The 20,115-nt window shown below is 41.4% G+C and overlaps 1 protein-coding gene across 5 annotated transcripts in view; it reads left to right on the top strand.

Moving 5' to 3' along the window:
• Positions 1–20,115, top strand: part of ITPR2 (inositol 1,4,5-trisphosphate receptor type 2) — a 272,287-nt gene that overhangs the window by 64,864 nt on the left and 187,308 nt on the right. For 4 of the 5 annotated variants that reach the window (XM_026114015.2, XM_026114018.2, XM_026114017.2 and 1 more), the window contains 4 exons: positions 5,566–5,610; positions 16,170–16,324; positions 17,697–17,796; positions 17,933–18,093. In XM_026114015.2, coding sequence (XP_025969800.2) covers positions 5,566–5,610; positions 16,170–16,324; positions 17,697–17,796; positions 17,933–18,093 — 461 coding nt within the window. The remainder of the gene's footprint in view (positions 1–5,565; positions 5,611–16,169; positions 16,325–17,696; positions 17,797–17,932; positions 18,094–20,115) is intronic. The other variant, XM_026114016.2, reaches the window with a different exon arrangement.

Genomic DNA, 20,115 nt, shown 5'->3' with positions numbered 1-20,115 from the left:
CCTGAGGCAGACGAAAGGATCCAGCACTCTGTCTGCTCTCTGGAAGCTGGTCTGATCTGCTAAGACAAGGCTTGTAAACAAAACGGCAGCAAACGAAAATCCTGACATTAAAAAAAAAAAAAAAAAAAGCTGTCAAGACTTTTTAAACTTTCCTCAGATGATGATGATTGGGAATTTTGTGCCAGATGCTGTGGCAGTATTGAATGGGGTTTATCTAGGTAGCATCACAGCCAGTCTTTCTCCAGCAATTTAATAGGATGGCAAAAGTCCTTTGAATATTGCTGAAGTCTTTGAAAGTGTGCAAAAGTCCTTTGGATTTATTGAAAGCTAATCAGTATGCCATTAACAAAGAACAAGGCAAGCCTAATGAAGATGAAAGATTTGAGAAGTATGGTTGTTTTTTTTTTTGTGGTAGCGTTCTTTTTTTCCCTAAACACTTGTCCCTGTTGATTTGGTACAGTGTGTAAACAGGCTGGTTGTCAAATGAACTGGAAACTGTTTTTGTGTGTTGAATTACCTCCTTTCATTCTTTGTCTGTCAAGGTTTCCTTCTTAAATGCTGGTTTTAACCCAGTTGTTAAAATACTCATTTAGCTATAATTTGGCAATCTGATTCTTTCCCTAAAGAGATTCTTTAAATGTCCTTTACCTAGTCAACAAAATTTGATTAAAATTAGCATGGGTATTTTTTTCCCCCAAACTCCTCTCTCTTCTTCTTAATTAAGGGAATGTCCAAAAATAGACCTTTTGGGTACTCTACATGCATCCTTCTGTCTAGGAAAGCAGCATTTGTTATAAATGTGAATTTCCAAGCTGTTTGTCCACGGTATGGACTGAGATTTATAATTCAGTTGCTGGACTGTAAAGCATGTCTTACTATGGGAAGATGCAAAAACCCCCCCACAAAATCATGAATAATGTAGTAGTGAGAAGTCGTTCCATTCTGTAGTGGAACCTCAGGTTCCACCTATGCAAGGTGAAGTTTTATGTGCAGAAAACTTAAGATATAACGTTTACTGCATTTAATGATCAGTGGAGATTATGGAGCCTGGGTCTTCTGGCACTTGGTCTAACAAATATCTCTCAGGATTAGCAGGGCACTTGCCTTCTCTGAGCGCCAGCTACCTGAAGTAACACACAAATGCACATAGATGGAAGTTGCATCTTCCTACTGTGCAGACTCTGGAGGAGGATGATCACACCGTGAGGGCACTAGGCAATAATTTGATTCCTGGCTTTTCCACAGCCTTTCTAATAATTTTCCCCCCAAGTGGTTAAAGACATCTGTACCTCAGTTTTCCACCTATAAAAGCTGGGTTTTGTTATGTGTTTGTCACAGATACTCTCTGCTGGTGTCTTGTGCTCTCACAGTACAAGTATATTGGTGTATATGTATGCATTCATACAACTACTATTTTTATGTGCCACCACGTACAAAGGCTGAACCTGAAATCAATCTAAGAGACACCAGTTTTTATACACTGTGGGGCCACTGCAGCGCTGACCTTGACCTTCAAGCTGTTGCAGATATCCTGTGTAGATCACAAGGTGGAAATTTTGTTTCTTACAGAAGTGTGCAAGTATTTGCTAGTTCTGTGTAGAGTTAAAAGAATGCATTACCTTCTCTATAGGCGCATATCTTTCTATAAATGCCAAAGTAGTCAATTAGCTTTTTGATTAAGGTGGTGGGGGCCTTCTCATGCCATTGACCGTCCTTGTCTGCTGACTTCAGTTTGCTAGGCAGCCTCCAAGCCCTCTTCCCCGGTTGATTCAGAGTTCCTAGTGAATTGAAGTCCCAGATACTTCCTGTGAACTCTACTGTAGAAATCGCATTTGCAGTTACAATGGTACTAACCTGTAGATACAGCTTTAGGAAGAGAAAAACTCATGCAGCACCTATGTCAGTTGAGTTGTGTGTGCATGCATGTAAAATCAAAATGTCTTCCGTGGCATTGCGAAGGGAAAGATAGTGTGGTAATCCCATTTTCTGAAGTGCAGGGGATTTTTATGCAGGCTGGAAGATGTGTACAGTGGGTCTGGACTGGCTTGTATAAGCAAATGAAGAGATCAGATATCATTGCTATTTGAGCTGTGAGCACTGATTACCTTATCCTTTTCCAACTGCAAAAACCCCATGGAAGAACTGGCCTTTTATATGGCAGTGGGGTGAATGAAAAGCACATGTACCAACAGTTACACTGGCCCAGCTACTCAGTGGTAACCTTCAGGCAGCAGTGACTCCATTGCCTTTTGCCATGTGGCCATTTCACCACTTCACTGCATGCAAATTCTCCTTCACTCTTCATTAGTTACTCTCTACTAATGCAGTCTGCAGTACCTGGTGTAGACTGCACCTCCCTTAATGCCGTACAGTGATTGCTCTTTACTCAGGTGGTTAGGTTGGGTGGTTTTACATAATGGACTAATGTTGGGATACTATGGTGAGTCTCATGAGCTTGCCATATAATGAAATGAGTTTCAAGGTCTTTGTCATTATTTAGCTTTCAGCAATGAGGAGGCTGAACTATTGTTTTGTGATGCTTTTTCTCTGCTGTGCAGGAAAAGGTAAAAATGTCTAAGTTTGTTGAAAAACAAGCAGTGGAGGCTTAGGACATCTCAGTTTTTTCTGTTCAGGAGAAGAAGCTATTGGAAATATACTTCAAATGAACCCACAGAATGAGGCTACTACAATGATGATTTATGCAATCACACTTACACGAGCGCTGCAGGTCCCAATGCATCATGTACTTACTGTATATTGACTGCATGCACCATCCAGCGGTGTTTCATATAAATATACAGGATTGTATTTCAGCTGCAGTTCTGTAACACTGCAATTGCAACAAATCCAGTGACCAAAAAGCCTGAAGACTGCTAAGCTTATATAGGACTTGTTTTAAGACAGCATTCATATTTACGTTCTAAACACCTGCCAAGAATTTTAGTTGATTTCTTTAGCAATGAAGAAAAAATTACTAATGTTGCTATTTTCAAGGATTCTTTTGTTTTGGAGGTTTATTGAGGAACATGGAGGGCATTCTACAAAAATCAGAAAAAGGGGTAGATTTTGGAATATGAAGACTGACACGGTGTCCTTAGCTCATTTCTGTTGTATGTGGATATTGCAAAGGACTCAGAACAGGTGTGATACGATGTACAGCACTACGTGATTTATGCCTCTCTACCTAGAGAATACAGTATAGGATAATAGATAATAGTCTGATTTTTAGAGATGCTCAGCACTGGCAACCTCATCTGAAATGAAAATGGAAGTGGCAGCTGCTCAGCGTGGCTGAAAACGGGGCCATTAATCCAGCCCTAAAACTGCATTCCGTCTTGTTTGCTGTTTAAGGTCAGCACCTCAAGCTTCCTCCAGACGTCTTTTTACTTTTATTATTTCTGTTGTAGTGGCACAAGAAAAAACATTAAGGATGCACTTCAGTTTTTCTTTGAGTCTTCTGTCTTCCTCAGCCTCTGTCCACAAGTGAATTATTTTGGAAATTTGAGAACAATCTCTTCAGTCTTTTTTATAGTAGGCAAGAAATAAATGGTCATGGTGGGGATATTTTCATAGTTCCTTTTCTTGCTGATACCTTTTTTTTTTTTTTTTTTTTTAAGCATTGTTATGTTGAGAGCAAACAGTTGAAGAATAGCAGAATTCAAGGCCCAACTCCTACTGTGTAGACAGCTATATTCACTTGGGCACTTCAGTGAGATGTCGTAGATTTATTCCAGTTGAACTTATAGTCCTCATGCACAATTCTCTGTGCTTAGTCTCGTGACAAACCTGAAAATGACCCAGACTTTTTCTTGCTTACTTGCAATCAGCAGAATCTGAAAGTAGAATCAAATTCAGCCCTTCTGCACCTTCTCTGCACCTCTGCTGGGACTGTATGTGGCTGTGACTAAAGAGCATTGCCTGGCAGTTTTTCCTGTTCTTGATGGAGGAGCAAATGTACAGAACTCAGCTTGGCTATCAGAACAGGCCATTAGAATTATTTTAGTGTGTTGGGTGAACAAATGTAATGCTGACAGAAGTGTGAGAAAACTTATGAAGAAGCCAAAACCATATAAAGATAGTTTTATCTATCTCTCTATCTTTCTGTAGAGAGATATCTTTCTGTAGAGAGATATATTCTATGTTTAGTTGTCTGTAGTTCGGTGTTCATCTCCTGTTCCTGTTACTGTGAAACAGAAGTAGGTGGGAGTTGGAGACAGGAGACAGTGTGAGGGTGTCATGGAGGAGCGAAATGCAAGATTTGGAATAGGCGTCAATGCAGGGAGGAAAGCAGAGTCTCTAAGTTAGGTTTGTGAGGGTACTACAGTGGCTAATGAAAATACTGAATTTAAGGCAGGAGAATAACCATTTGGTCATTTCTGTGTTGGCTCGTGAAACCATGACACAGAGCAAAGATATTTTCAGAAGTTTTAGGAGTGTCTAAAAGCTTACTTCCTTTCTTCAAGCTCATGAAATGGAGTCTGTTGTGGAGAAGAGCTGGCTTTTTGGGTAAAGGGGTGTAATGATAAACCCATACAAACTTAGTAGAAACTCTTTACAGTAGTTTTCTGTGTAATGTTAGTTGTGTGATGATGTGATTTAAAAAGTTTTATTGGGATTCATTCAGCTTGTCCTGTGCAGTTCACTTCTGGCTTTTCCACACTGGTAATGCCAAATTCATGGCAAGAAAATGACTGTATGTGTCTGTAAGATGTACACATGCTGCTAATGCTTAAAAACTAAATTACCTTATATAACAAGTAATTTCAGTTCAGCATTTTCAAAGTTTTGAAGGCATATCCTGTGTCAGGGAATGTGGTAAATATTGAGGTAAATTGTTTCATTATGTAAGTTGAGTTTTGAAAAGTTTAATGTGCAGTCCGTGCGTGGGTGTTCGTTTATTTGAGTGTATATCTGCCTACATGATCCCTCATCTTCTAGTCTACATATTCCCCTTGTCAAAAGTAAAATCATATTAGACACTGTTAAATAGTAATATTTTACATTTATTATTATGTAGTGTCTCTCATCCAAGCTTCTCATACCGCTTTAGTTATTAATTAAGCTTGATAATCCTTGTATGGCATACAAAATATTATCCCCATTAATAATGGTTAAACAGAATCACAGAGTAGTTAAACACTTTTCTGCAGTGGTATTGTCATTGCTGTTTCAATGACGTGTTTATTCAGAGTTAACTGTCTTCCTATAAAATCTTAGTGGGCATGCTAGTTTTTATTTTGGTACATCTGCTGAAGGTCAATCCTGCAAATATTTGTGAGGGTGTAGGGGTGACCGTAACTTGCTATATTTAGACTAATAACTACCTGTGCTTTCTCTCCACCAGTCTTTCTGATGGAAAGATGCACTCTTTCAAAGTGAGGATGTAGCTAGCCAGTAAGTCAGTCAGAAATTGAATGAGGAATTCTCACACTCGGGCTCTGGTTTTAAATACTTCACTGTTCTCTTGAGGAGTGAATATTTAATATATAACTGAACAAACTCACCTTACAATTTTTAAATATCTAAAAACTGTCGAGATAGTATTTGAATTCTTTTCTTTTTCAGCTTAACCCACACTATCCGGAAGGTAATAATGAAGGAAAAGCTTTGGTAAGTGGAATTTGTACATTGCATATAATCCAGAAAATACTGTATCATTAGCCTAATAAAGCTCACCATATGAAAGCTCTTTATAGTGGTTTTTTTTTTTTTTTTACTTGCATGTAAAGAAACTGACCTACTTCATGCCTCATATTGTTAGCTCAGTAGTGAAATGGAGGCTCTTCACTTGGATGTTGATCTCACTACCAGTGGGGTTGTCTTCTGTATCCCGTGTAAACTAGAGTGTATCTCAGAGCTGTTGTTACAGAAAGTTTTCCCTTGCATACGAGCAAACTCAGCAGTAATGTTGCATTTGTGTCCTGTACTGCTTATGGGATTATTCTCATGTTTTTTAGTGAGCTACAACTAGGGAAATGTTAGGAAGCTTATTCAAATTCTGCATCAGATTAGCATTAGTTGGAAGTTGGCTTTGCTTGGTGATTGCAGATATGAAATGGATTAATTCTTCTCAAATTAGACATATTACCTCATGGCAAAACCCACTAGCCTCTTCAGCCAGAAAACCAGGGATAAGCAAGTCTGGTTACTTAAGTACTGATACCCACAAGCCTCTGAATAGTGATAGCATAATGTAGGCAAAAAATGTCTCTGACCAAAATTTGCTTTATACCTGAGGTGAGGCCTGCTTCATTTTGGGTTTAACACATCTTATGTTGACTAGCGCAGGTGGCTTCAATAGGGAGCGCTGGTGAGGTTTGAATTGATAACCAAACAGTTGGAGCATAAGACTGAGCCACTGCCTTTAGTCCACGATAGAGATTGCAGTAGAAGGTCTGATGTGTTTAACTTAGAAATCTCATCATATCCAAAGTAACAATGATTAGGTGTGTATTATGGAGCTTTGCTAGGGTAGCTCTGTCAGTAAGGTACACAAAAGATCACCTTACCTATGTGACACAGCTGCACTGGTAAAACCCCGATCTAGTTGCCTGTGTAAACAGAGGCAGTACGGCCCCACTGCTGTGGCACCTCCTGTAGTTGGCAAGACATGGTGCTCTGGTGGTGCATGGTGCTGCTGCAGAGGGGTGGGCTGTGCTAGTGGAGACGAGCCTCTTGGGGCATGTTTGTCAGTAAAGCATGGCTCTAAATCTAAGAATCTGCTGAGACTCTTTCTATTAATTGTATTGAATACATGCAAGCACATATTCAGCCACAGGCTTAAGCTGAGCTCTGGTGCATTTCCAAGGGGAGAAAGCTTGAACTATAGCCTGGCAGTGCAGCAAGGACCCAAGTTGTCCTTCCCGCAACATGGATGGGTTGGGCATGAAGATGGATGCTCTACATCCAGGCTGCCTGCAGCAAGCATAGGCAAAGTGCATTTAGGCCTTTACCTTGTCTGTGATTTAAAGGTAAAATGTTTGAGCATGCTAGCTAATTCTAACTCATGAGGCAAGGCCAGGCATGCTGTAGTTTCTAAAATGTGAAGGAAGTGGAGTTAAAACTCTGGAGGAATCTTATTCTTAATGAGACAACAAATGTTCCAAAAAAGAATCATTTTCCATCAGATTCATGAGATTGCATGAAAAATCCGGAGATCTTTTTATAAAAAATCAATTTGGTTTCTTTCCTTTTGCCTTCTGGCATTTGTTCTTTTGAAGGACACATTTTCCAAGTTTTTCTCTGCACGAGGAAGAATCATTTTATTTTTTTTAAATGAAAACCAAGATTCTCACATAATCGCATACCTCCAGGACTGCAATTTTAATAAAAATAAAGAATATTCTGAGGGGTGGCAACATTGGTTTCCTTCTTCCCTGGTATTTGGCATTAATAATAGCCATATAGTAATATATAATATAATAATAGCAATAAAGTAATATAGCAATAACTAATCTGGCCAGAGAAATGAGAATTCTCTCTCATGAAAATATAGAAGTTCTGATGGTTGTTTCTTTTTTTGCATTGGAATGACATTTGAGGCTCTTGAAACTTTCTAATTGGATAGGAGATCACTTCTGGAGTATCCCACTGGGTGGGACGCTTGCTTGGAAATGCTTGGGTTCATGTTCTTGCTCTCTGAATTGTAGAGCTCATCTCTTATAGAGTGCATCTACATTAACATTTTAGTTCACATCATGACAGAACATTTAAATCAAATCTCCTGATTATTCCCTGCTTATGCCACCCCAGTTCACTTTGCAGAGCAATCTCAGAGCATGGAAACTTGGATTTTGCTGGATGAAGGTAAATGAAGATACGCTCCAGGGATGCACCTACTGTGCTCTAACCTGTTGTGGGTGCCCAGTCCAGAAAACCAGACTAAAGCTACTCTGAAGTAAAACCTGTGAAAACATGTACGAGGTGAATACTAGGTCCTCATCAACAAGGATCCACTCCTATTGTACAGCACCGTGCTAATCTAGATATAGCATGGGATCTCCAGTTGGAGCACTTCCAGTTCATCTAAATAGTTAAATATTCCCTCTGCTGGGTAATGGAGAAGGCACAAGAGTAATCTGAACAGGAATCTTGTGTTACAGGTGACTACAATAAAAGTTTGGCTTAACTATCCTGGGCATTGATATTGACCAAAAATCCAGACAAGAGAAATCTGCCTAGACAAATATTTCCTTTGAAAATTTAAACAAAACTGATATGTCTATGTGGAAATTTTGGTTTATGCAGTCAGCAGTTTTGTGTGAAAAATACTTTGTGGAAGAATTCCTATCAAGTTTTGGTAACACCTCCATATAAATCTGAGCCTATAGGCATTTTTAACATGGCATAAATTCCTTTGAGTCCTTCACCCCTTTATAGTCTTGTTGGAAATAGCATGAGTCAGCAATGGCTATTTCAAGTTTTTGTTCTGGGCATAAGCAACTGAGCAGAAAGCTTTGCATCCCTGTTCAAATTTTTCTTTTGTGTTACAATGATGCAGTGTTTTGAAGTACCCATCAAAAGGGTAAGAATCTCATGATATTTGGAGTTGTTCTTGAAGGGGCGGTTATGTCAGCCTTGTATCCAACATGTATGTAACCTGGAGCACACAGCTTGCTTTGCACCATAGTTTTCATCTGGTGTTTCTCCTGCCAGGTGATTGCCTAACTTACTTACTGCAAAGGCATCATCTTTTTCAGCTTTTGAACCAGTTAATTTCAAAGTACTGCCTGCAAAGTAAAGCTGCTTTAGAGGGAGAGATGGAAGTGGGCCTACCCCAGGATAATCTGAAGTCTGATTACCAGGGAGAGGTGGGAGATGTATACTCGAGTCTTTTCTACTGAAGGAAGAAACTGAGGCTGCAGCCTGGGTTTTTCTTTTTACTCTGAGTCTGTTGTATGAAAAGGTACCAGCTTCTTCTCTGTCAACTGGGTTTTAATAGAAGGCACAGTCGTCCATGCATTTTGTGCCAAACCTTAACTGGTAAATGGGTGACAGGGTTTCTGGTGCGTGCTTACTGTCAGGTTACAAGTCCTCATCACAGTTGCTGAGGCAACTGTCAAGTTTAGGAAGCAACTGTGGAGAGGATTTTCTATGGTGCAGGTGGGCGTAGGCACCAAGATTCTGCCTAAGTCCACCTTTTTTTGCCTTGCCTTAAGTGACTTAGAAGGTTTTGGCTCTTAAGAACATAAATATTGCTGGAAGTCGCTGGGACGTTTGTTCCCAAGCATTAGAGCTATGTTTGGACTGCGGTTCATTGGTCATTCAAGGGCTGCTGCTTGAGATTCCAGCCAAATTGTCTTGTGGAGCATTGCTTTGATTTCTGGAAACATTTGGCCTTACAAGGAGTTGATTAATATTCTTTGTACATATTTTTCCCACATCTAAAATCCAGAAGATTTTTTTAATGTGAAGATCCTCCTCTCATTTAGGGTCCTTATCAAATACGATCTTCTCCAGCTCTTGCAGTTTAGGAAACTGTAATGTGCAGTGCATCAAAACACAGTGCTCTGTGTTACAGCTCCCATTAAACCCCAAATTGATGTATTTTATGCTGCAAAGTAGTCTATTATTTCCAATCACATGAATGTACAGCATCTAGAAGAATGCTATAAACATGGGGAAATGTCAAGAACAGCTGGGAACCTGGCATTTGTTAGCTCCTTCATATTAAAAGGCTGTCTTTGGATAGGTGGCTTAACTCCTTTTGTTCTGCATTTTCATGAGAGAGCACTAACCCTAAATGTTTCTGAACTGGCCTTTATTGTTGAGATTTTTCTTAGGATGGAGATTGGTATTTATTTACTTTTCTTGTAAGTAGGTTGAACGGTTATACCATGGACCTCTAGGTGCAATTTGACATACCTCCTTTGACTTCTGTCTATCTATATTTACATATGGCAAAAAACCTCACCTAATTCAAAGTTTTCTTTCTTGCTTCTGTCCCAAGTGATTTTTTTCTGGTAAACACTGTAAATCTATTTTTTAAAAAATTTTACTTTCCAGCAACTAAGATCATTTTAAAAAAACCTCTTAAATAAAATTTCATAGGATATGCACAAGTGATGCAGTTTAAACAGGTGGAACAGGTTTGGGGATATTTTTTTAAAGGCTTGGTTAGGAATTAACCTGGCAATAAACAATCTGAAAAACGTGCCAAAAAAAAAAAAAAGAAAAAGAAAAAAAAGAAATTGTCAGCTTTAAAATGGCAGTGTCTCTGCTTATGTAAAGCCAGCAGTCAGACCACTTGAGATGCTCTGTGCTCACAGGGGGAGAAGGGGAGACACGGATGCCGGCACATTATTATTATTCTGCTGCTGCACACAGGTCTGAATCAGCTCTGAAAACGCGTACATTGTTTCTTACAGAATGTCTCTGGCTCCTAACAACAGAATTGCAACGTGATGTCTCCGCTAAAAATGCGATGACTCACAAGTGAGTCAACAGTGAAGGTGTTATAGGAGGCTAACTGCTGTGCTGTCTGCCAGGGCTTTGTAGCATGCAGGAGCAAGGCTGGCAATTAATTTACTTGACTTTCTTTTCATACAGAATTTTTAAAATCATCTAACCTATGGAGTTCTGTTCACATTACTGCCCTGTGAAAATGCTGGTTTTATAAAAGCCTCCTAAACTGGGTTAACATATTGAGATACCACAATGTACTGGATTTAACAGGCATTTTCAGAACTCTGGCTGCTATTAAATTTAATTTCTGCTGAAGTCTGTAGTGCAGCTTAATGTATTCATACAGGAGTAGGGCATTATCCTTGTCTGTCTCTATGCCACAAGAGGTGTCTTTACCAATTGAAATTGTAGATTGGGTTTGTATTCTAAAAGAAAAGGTATTCCAGGTCTGTTGCATTTTTTTATTGTTTTTTGCAGTTAAAAGGAAGGCTTCTCTGTAAGCAAAACTCCATGCAAATCTGAATTTTTGGTGATACCCAGTTGAGGTCAATAATAGGGATTTGGGATAGCTCACAGCTACTAGCAAATTATACTAAGAGCTGTGAAGCAGGGTTATCTGCTGGGCTACAAGTCCCAGGAAAGGCAAATCTGATTGTGCCTGATTATGTTGTCTCTAATTACAATATAGGATTTGTCTCCTGTTACATTAAATTTGCCTTTCATATTGCAAACACCATATTATGTCTAGGTTAGGTATTTTTTTTTATGCTTCTGTTTAAGTCAGTGTCATGCACTGCAAATCCATGGTGGTAGCTCAGTAGTTGTGGAATTTGCTCCGTTAGCCTGGATCAGTATTTCTACTCCTCACCAAAATGGCTGTTTGTTTTCCTAAATATGATTCCTTTTTTGATCTCTCAGCCTTTGCCTTACTTCTATCAGTGAATGAATGTGAACATGAGTCCCTTTCTTCTGGAAGAACGCTCTGGGCCTTGGCAGTGTGGTGGTGGGATTTTTGGTTCCACCTGCTGGCAAAGACCTGTTGTGTGCCTGAACAGTGAATTTCACTGTATTTCATGGCTCACAGAATGGGCATTGCCCACATCTTTGAGTAATTTTAACTAGTGAACTACAGTGAGTGACGTGACTCCACCTTCTTCACTTTGGATACGTCTCTGATTTGATTTGTCTACAGCCTGTGGCTAGTTAGCCAGTAGTGTGGAACAATTGAAATTTTTTTTGTCTAGTAAATTTACTATTTGCTAAAATTGGTTTACCCACAGTTCTTGTACTGCCTTTACTTTGGGACTCCTAGCATGTAATTCATCTGCTTGTTCAAAGTATGTCTTGGGAGTGCTTTACTTGTCTGTCACTGACCACATCACTACCATCTCTGAAACTCTTCATTGGCTTCCTTTTGATACTGCTTCAAGTTGAATTTTCTTGCATTTGAGTCCCTTTACAATTTTCTTCTTCCCTTTTCTTCACTGAATCTGCATTTTTTGGCTGCATCTGCTCATATGCCAGTTTCTTACCTGGACAAATACCTTCCTGTTTTCTTCCACTTAGGTATAAGATGTCTCTTCTGAACTGATCATGTTGTCTAATTAATTAGAAGTAGTCTGCTTTCTTTTCTTTCAGCTTCCTCATATAGATTCATCTGCAGATTTAACAATGGCTTCGTTGAGGGCAAATTCTGATGACTGATTACTAATTTTTAAGTAATCATAGGAGAATTTCTGAGCACAGTTGTGTGCATATTCTCTCCCCCTCTCTCCCCTCTCCCCCTCTCCCCCTCTCCCCTCTCCCCTCTCCCCTCTCCCCCTCTCCCCCCCCCCTCCCCCTCTCCCCCTCCCCCCTCCCCTCCCTCCCCTCTCCCCCCTCCCCTCCCCCTCCCCCTCCCTCTCCCTCTCCCTCTCCCTCTCCCTCTCCCTCTCCCTCTCCCCTCCCTCTCCCTCTCCCTCTCCCTCTCCCCCTCTCCCTCTCCCCTCCCCCCCCACTCCCTCTCCCTCTCCCTCTCCCTCTCCCTCTCCCTCTCCCTCCCTCCCTCCCTCCCTCCCCTCTCCCTCTCCCTCTCCCTCTTCCCTCTCCCTCTCCCTCTCCCTCTCCCTCTCCCTCTCCCTCTCCCTCCCTCCCCTCTCCCTCTCCCTCTCCCTCTCCCTCTCCCTCTCCCTCTCCCTCTCCCTCTCCCTCCTCTCCCTCTCCCTCTCCCTCTCCCTCTCTCTCTCCCTCTCTCTCCCTCTCTCTCCCTCTCTCCCTCTCTCTCCCTCTCTCTCCCTCTCTCTCCTCTCTCCCTCTCTCCCTCTCTCCCTCTCTCCCTCTCTCCCTCTCTCTCCCTCTCTCTCCCTCTCTCTCCCTCTCTCCCTCTCTCTCCCCTCTCTCCCTCTCTCTCCCTCTCTCTCCCTCTCTCTCCCTCCCTCTCCCTCCCTCTCCCTCCCTCTCCCTCCCTCTCCCTCCTCTCCTCCCTCTCCCTCCCTCTCTCCCTCTCTCCCTCTCTCCCTCTCTCCCTCTCTCCCTCTCTCTCCCTCTCTCTCCCTCTCTCTCCCTCTCTCTCCCTCTCTCTCCCTCTCTCTCCCTCTCTCTCCCTCTCTCTCCCTCTCCTCTCCCTCTCTCTCCCTCTCTCTCCCTCTCTCTCCCTCTCTCTCCCTCTCTCTCCCTCTCTCTCCCTCTCTCTCCCTCTCTCTCCCTCTCTCTCCCTCTCTCTCCCTCCCCCTCCCTCCCCCTCCCTCCCCCCTCCCTCCCCCTCCCTCCCCCTCCCTCCCCTCCCTCCCCCTCCCTCCCCCTCCCTCCCCCTCCCTCCCCCTCCCTCCCCCTCCCTCCCCCTCCCTCCCCCTCCCTCCCCCTCCCTCCCTCCCCCCTCCCCCTCCCCTCCCCCTCTCCCTCTCACACACACACACACACACACACACTAATCTGCACATGCACTCAGATGTAAAGTCAGACATCAATTCAAGCCTTTTATGTACCTGTGTGATGATTGTATCTCTCTGTCTCTTGTACTCCTTTTTTGTAATTTGTTTCCTGAGGTCACAAGGTAAGGATCACTTCTGTGGTTTATTTTTTACAATGCTTAATGCTTAACAGCCATAATCCTAGTTGTGCTGTGAGGCAGGTCTGAGATCCTGATGTTAAATTAGGAGAAGAGTTCTGAGATTTTTGCTAGAGTCCAGTCTGGAATTGTGCAAGTCTGATTTTTGTTTAGTTAAGCTTGTGTTGCAGATAGCCCTGTTACAGATACTGTCTAGCCCTCTGTTGAGACACACTTCTTGTTCTTAGATTAGAAAGCAGCTCTTGCTCATATGCCAGGTCTGATTTGACAGGTGCCAGGCCTGGTTGGCTGGATTTAGGCCTGGTGAGCCAACTCCATTGCTGAATAGCACATATAGCACCTATACAGTTAGTGGTCAGGCTAGGGAGTGGATAAAGCAGCCCCAGACTGCAGGATGAACTTCCCCCAGAACTAATGGCTAGGTGTGAGCTACTTGAGCAGAAGAGACGTGCATTTGCCTTTGCCTTCTGTCACAGAAACCTGCATATGTGCAAACATACTTCTGCTTAGTGACCTATTGGAGATGGTCAGGCATTGTGTAGTAAGTGAGTATAAAAGACTTTGTAACGCAGGGTGTGGAATATAGTTTCATATTTTGATCTCTGTTTTTCCTGGGGCTCCAGTAAAAATATGTGATTATAAAGTGTCCTGCCTTCTTCTATACCAGCAATTTCAGTTTGCGGATTGTAGCAGAGTGAGTAGGTTCTGGGAAAACCTAATTGGATTTGGACATAAGTTATGGGAAAAAATCAAAATTCTGGATGCAGTTCTAAACTATCTTACACTCCTCAGACCTTTACAGCCCTGTTGAATTTTAAACGGCTATTCCTGGGTGTATGCTAGTTATGAATTAGTTCTATTTCTTTTTTGTGTGGAAATTTGAGAAGTATATTTTCATTTGATGTGAGACTCTACTTCAACTCTTACTTAGGGAGGTCTTAAGAGTATTCTCTTACAGTGTCCCTGTCTTTCCATTTGGGTCTCATCCTGAGTTTGTAAAACAAGATGTGTATGGAAATCAGAAACAGTGGAGCACAAAAATTCTTACTATTTTCTGAAGCCTTGCATGTGGGTTAAATTTGCATGTGTGATTTTGTTCAGTATTTTTTGGGTTTGGGGTATGGAACAATATGAGGGCTACCAGATGTGGGTTTGCTCTTGCGCATGACACAGTAGATCATTGCCCTTGGTCTCAGTGAGCCGCCTTCTTGAAAACCAGAGCAACACTGCAAGCACTAGACGAGCCTAAGAAAGTGTGTGAGAGGATTTCTTCCTTGTTTTTCTCTTGTCTCTGTCCTTCATAAAAGTAATTGGATGGAAAGCTGGCATTTTTTGGGCTTGATGGTGAAAAAATGAATGTTTTGGAAAGATTTAGAAGTGCCCTGAGATGAGAGCTTGCTATTTCTTGCATAGTTTCACTCATCGCTGATTTTGTTGCTTAATCAATGGGCAATATGAACAATCAAAGCTTTGCTCTTGATTATCCCTTGCAGTTTGGGTTTAATCAAGGTACTAATGTGAAACCAGTACAGTGTAGCCTCTTTGTATTGCTTTGTACATCGCTTCCTTAGTGATGCACTGTAAATCATTGTAACAGTATTTCAGGTTTCCAGTGTTTGATTTTTCTCTTTTGTCTTTCTTCGGTCCTATTTTTCTCTCCTCCCATGATACATTCTGTGTACATGAAGGGCCCTGGGCTGCCAGTCTCTTAACTGCTTATTAGTCTGTGGTAATATGTGTAACTCAATGCCCTGGAGGAGTAGCTTTTACTTATGCCAGTAATTCTATTGGCTGCTGCACGGCTGCAGGCATAGACTCTGAATTACTCCTTCAAGCAGAGATATGTAAGGTCAAGCTCTGCGAAGTTACCATTTGGAGTCTGTTTCACAAAGGTATCTAGGTATCTAAAGATGAAGATGGCTGCTTAGTGGTGCAGGATCACAACATTTCCTGAGACGTTGAGCTGACAGTGGGAGGAAGATCAGAAGAGCTATGCTGAGGCACCAGTGTAGCTTTGTAAGTCTGTCCCTTGAAGGCAAGGCTTCTGTAAGGGACTGAACTTCTCCAGTTTCAGTGGGCGCCCTCAGACCCATGCTGGATCCGGCCTCTAATGCTTCATTAACCCGTGCTAAGATTTCTAATACAGTCTAGCTGGTGCTTTGTGTCCCCCCCTTCCAATGACAGGTTGATCTCCATGGAGCAGGTATGCTGGGTCTTCCTATTTGAAGAAGTGTGCTGCTGTAATTCTGACCATAAGATGGGAAAAAAGAGCAAGCCTGAAAAAACAACAGTGGAACTGGACAAATTGTTTCCTTTTTCAATCCCCCCTCCCCCTTTTAAAAATACAGTTTTCATTTATTCTTTTCTTTTATCTTTAGCCCTTTCCAAACTACTACTGTGTAATTACATCTTTTGGGAGTGAAGGGTCTGCAACTACAGCAGGTTTTTGAAGTTGTAGGTGTTGAGTAATAAGGTATACAGTACCGCAGTCTCTCCGTAGCTTGTGACCTGCTGTTGTTATAATGACTGTCTAGGACCCCATGTGCCTGGGGCAAAGTGCATCTTTTGTGTTACATACTCCAAAGCCAGTCATGGTACATTCTTACTAGAATGTGCAGGAAAAAAAAGAATACAGTTCAGATGTACTACTTGTCTGCAAGGTAATTGGAGAATTTATAATGGGCCCTGATACAAGCAAATAACCCTTGTGCCTAATCAGCAGAGAGATGGCGACCTGCCTACTTCAAAGAAGAAACGCCAAGCAGGGGAGAAGATTATGTATACTTTGGTCTCTGTACCACATGGAAATGACATTGCATCTCTCTTTGAACTGGATGCCACCACTCTTCAGAGAGCTGATTGCCTAGTTCCAAGGTAAAAAAAAAAAAAAAAAAAAAAGAAAGTGCTGCATTGACAAGGTTTCTTCTTAACAGTATGCTGGTGAGTAAAGCAGAACAAATCAAACATGAGCAAGTATTATCCTTCAGTTAAAATTTGGGGAGTGTTCATGGATAAGCAAGGGATGTATAAAACATGATCCTGCTGCGGTGACTGGGTAAAATAATTATAAGAATAAAGCAAGTGACACATAAAGAGTCTGTGAAGAGCAAAATAATGGGCTAAATGTTGCACAGATAAAAATGAGGACAGAATTGAGCCCAGTGCACTGTTTGAAAAAACTGTGCTGCTAAATAGATCCGAGTGAATTGTTCCCAACAAAATAATGTGTATGGTGAACTGTGCTTCTGTTTCCCTGACAGATCGCAATAACAGTGAATACTTGTTATTCAAATTAATTCAGCAAATGGCTTCTGGAATCTATTCTGTGTTTTAATTGTGAATATTTGGAATTTTAATTGTGTTGCTTAGCTGAGATTGGCTGGTAAGTCAGATGGTGTTGGTTGTGACTGAATGGTCATGCAGACACGTGGGCGTCGTTGTCATGAGGTGGCTTTTAAAGTCAGGTACCTGCAAATACTGACATATGCAGCTTTGAAGTGTATTTGCTGTGCAAAATTTTGCCAGATAATTTGCTTACTTTAATAGTCACAGCCCATCAGCATGAAAAGACGAGTGTGAGTGAAGGCCACAGTGAATACATTTAAAATACAGAATTCAGAGAAAAACCTGTAATTGATTTTTCAGCTCTGCTTCCTGATAGTACCACAAATTTTCAGATGAAAACAATTTAGAGAAATCTAATGCCTGCTCTTTTGTTCACTTGATTTCCAGTTGAGAACTGATACTCTAAGTACTTACTCACTGGAAGAAGAGTTTGTAGGCCATAATGGTGAAGCTGTGCAGCCATGGTCAGTCTTACTGGCTTTTGTGCTGTGAGAGGGTAAAGAAGTTCATTATTCTGCGGAAAAAATATTAAGAAAATAATTGTTTTTATTCATGAAACATGTTTCTATTCAGATGGGATTTTATAATGCCTTCCTTTTTATTTTTTTTCTTTAAAGAAGGTTTTACTTACAGGCTTATCTAAATACTTTAAAACAGCATTCTGCATAATTCCAAGATGCTGCTTGTTCTTGATGCAGCTCTTTGAGAAAGGAGAGGAAGAAAAGGGGAAAAGGTGCCGCAGTACCTTTTAGGGCCCCCTCACCCTTTTATTATGAGTGGCTGGTGTGAGCTGTACTGTCAAGTCTCACGACACTGTTGTGTATTGTGCAGCATCCCACCTTGCCCGGTTTAGCTTGGGACTGCCTCCATCTAACCTATTGTTTGCTTTGTTTTCCTTTAGGAATTCATATGTCCGACTGAGGCATTTATGCACTAATACTTGGGTCACTAGTACTAGTAGTCCAATAGATACTGATGAAGAGAGGCCTGTGATGTTGAAGGTAACTACTAATTTCTTGGGGTTGAAATCTCCCACTCATTCCTAAAGTTATCTCCTGGTGATCTCACTTCTTACATATAAAAGATGTATAACAATTAAAGTTGAGAGATTTGCTTATCTGTACCAAACTGTTGCAGATTGGGACGTGCCAAACAAAAGAGGACAAGGAAGCTTTTGCCATTGTATCAGTTCCTCTCTCTGAGGTCAGAGACTTGGACTTTGCCAATGATGCCAACAAGGTTTTAGCATCAACTGTTAAAAAGCTGGAGAATGGAACAATAACGCAGAATGAAAGGAGGTTAGTGGGTTTTAGTCCCCTCCCCCCCCCTTACAGTGTGTATCAGGGCATCACAGTGATGGACAAGTTAGTAACATCAATGTGGATGTAGAGACAGTTGGCACAGGATGTCCAAATGTTTAGAGTGCTAATCTGGGCCTTGGTTCATTCCAGCTCTTCCAGAGCTTCTTTCCTGCACTGTAGGCTTGTCCGTGTTTCCCATCTGTAAAATGGAGTTAAACAGCACTTCCCTAGCTCACTGGCCACATAAATAAATGGGCAGATCCCCGGGTAAAGGCAAAATGTTTGTCTTAATTTCCTGTAATATACTGCTTCTGGGCTATAATAGCTGGATCTATTGGATTTGATTCTCATATACAAGAAGGATATTTATACACTGGGCAGAATACAGGACTCTTGATGTGCATAAAATTCACTGTAATGTGCCTTCATGCTTCTAGAGCAGTAGAAGGAGGTCTTACTGAGAGGCTGCTGCAATAGTTCCCTTTCTTGCTTCTGTTTTTCCCTGCTCTCCTTTCCTATTTTACGTTGTTCTGTTGTCATTAATGTTTGCCCTTTATATTCATCCATGCTTCAACTGTAGTGCTATTAGAATGTCTGTTCTTCACACCCGCCCCTGAATTAAGGGATTTTGTTGTACACTGTAGCCAAATATATCACGTTACTGGTGATGTAGCCTGTTATTTATTTTCAGCTGTCTGTGGTAAAATTGAGTATTAGACAGCATCTCTGGCACTGTTAATTTGTAACTTTCATTCTACCATGCATCATACACAACTTTTTGCTGAAAATGTTAATTTTTTGGTGATAAAACTGAATGTCTGCTCTCTGTTGAGCCCAAAGCCTTTTGTCAGTAGTAATTAGAACAGATGGTTCAATATCAGGTGGAGGATTTATCCTAACAGGCAGATCTGTGATGGCCTAGATGCTGGTACTCAGCCTTGGAGAGCTGAAGGGCCATTTTGTTCCTGAGTAGAAGCAGAGAGGGATACAGTGTACTCAAGGTGTGACATCCATTTATTAGCCTATATCACTGCAATCCAGTATTGTCAAGTCCTGAGGTTGATAGATTGGTACAATGCACACGTAAAACATTTCAGTGTGATTTCAGGATAGTGGCATTATTTGTTTGTTTTGTGATTTCCTTTGAAACAGTCACTCTGGTCATTTCTCTGTGTCTTATCACCTTCCTGCTTAGATAAGTTCCCACAGTTTGTGCCTGGTTGCTCCAACCTACATCTGCAGTTTCTGCCTTTTTCTGGTAGGGAATACCCTTGTGCTGTGGCCCTTGCTGTTTTCCACCAGCTACCAGTGAGCTGAGATTTTTAAAACTAAAGCTAAAGCAGAGGGTCTAGCTGAACAGTCCCCCTTGTGGTAAATGCAAGTTTTGTGTCTGGTTTCCTGAGGTGGCTTTGAAAATCTCTACTGAGCGTTTCCTTGCAACTCTTGTAGCATGCCTACAGGTTTAGTAACTACAGACTAGATACTGACCAAATTCAGATGACACTTCCCAAGGGCAGGAGACATGCTGGTTTTTGTTTGTAAAAGACCGCTCGCTCTTTAAAGGGAGATGCATTAAAATCTGTGGGTATCCAAACTTCTCTCTGTGCTTGACTGGCAAGGTGTGTTAGTAGCAAGGTGACAACGACCGCTTGTAGTATGGTTTCTTCCTGCATGTTCAGAGGGCAATAGGAAAGGGATTACTCCTGCCTCTGTCCTTTTTAGCACTTGCTTCTACCAAATCTTTTTTTCTCTAGCAAAGAGTGAATAAAATAAATATGGTCTTTTTTCAAGTCCTTTTTCAACAGTTTTTTGGGTCAGTAGGGAAATAGTGTAGCAGCAGAATGCTTTTAGTCCTCTAGTGAGTGCATCAGCTTGTTTCATGGGCCCATGTTACTAATTTACCAATAAAAATCGTTGTTAGGCTGCCTAAGAGGCTATAAGGCTGCATAAAGCAGTCTTTCTACTGTTGCTGGGACTTGAGGCCAGCCGGTATAGATTTTGGATTTCTGAATGCTCTAC

Source organism: Dromaius novaehollandiae, chromosome 1, assembly GCF_036370855.1.
Source record: "Dromaius novaehollandiae isolate bDroNov1 chromosome 1, bDroNov1.hap1, whole genome shotgun sequence".
In the NCBI taxonomy this organism is placed as follows: domain Eukaryota; kingdom Metazoa; phylum Chordata; class Aves; order Casuariiformes; family Dromaiidae; genus Dromaius; species Dromaius novaehollandiae.
Note: the sequence above shows the minus strand (reverse complement) of the source record. Positions and strands in the feature narration are given on the sequence as shown.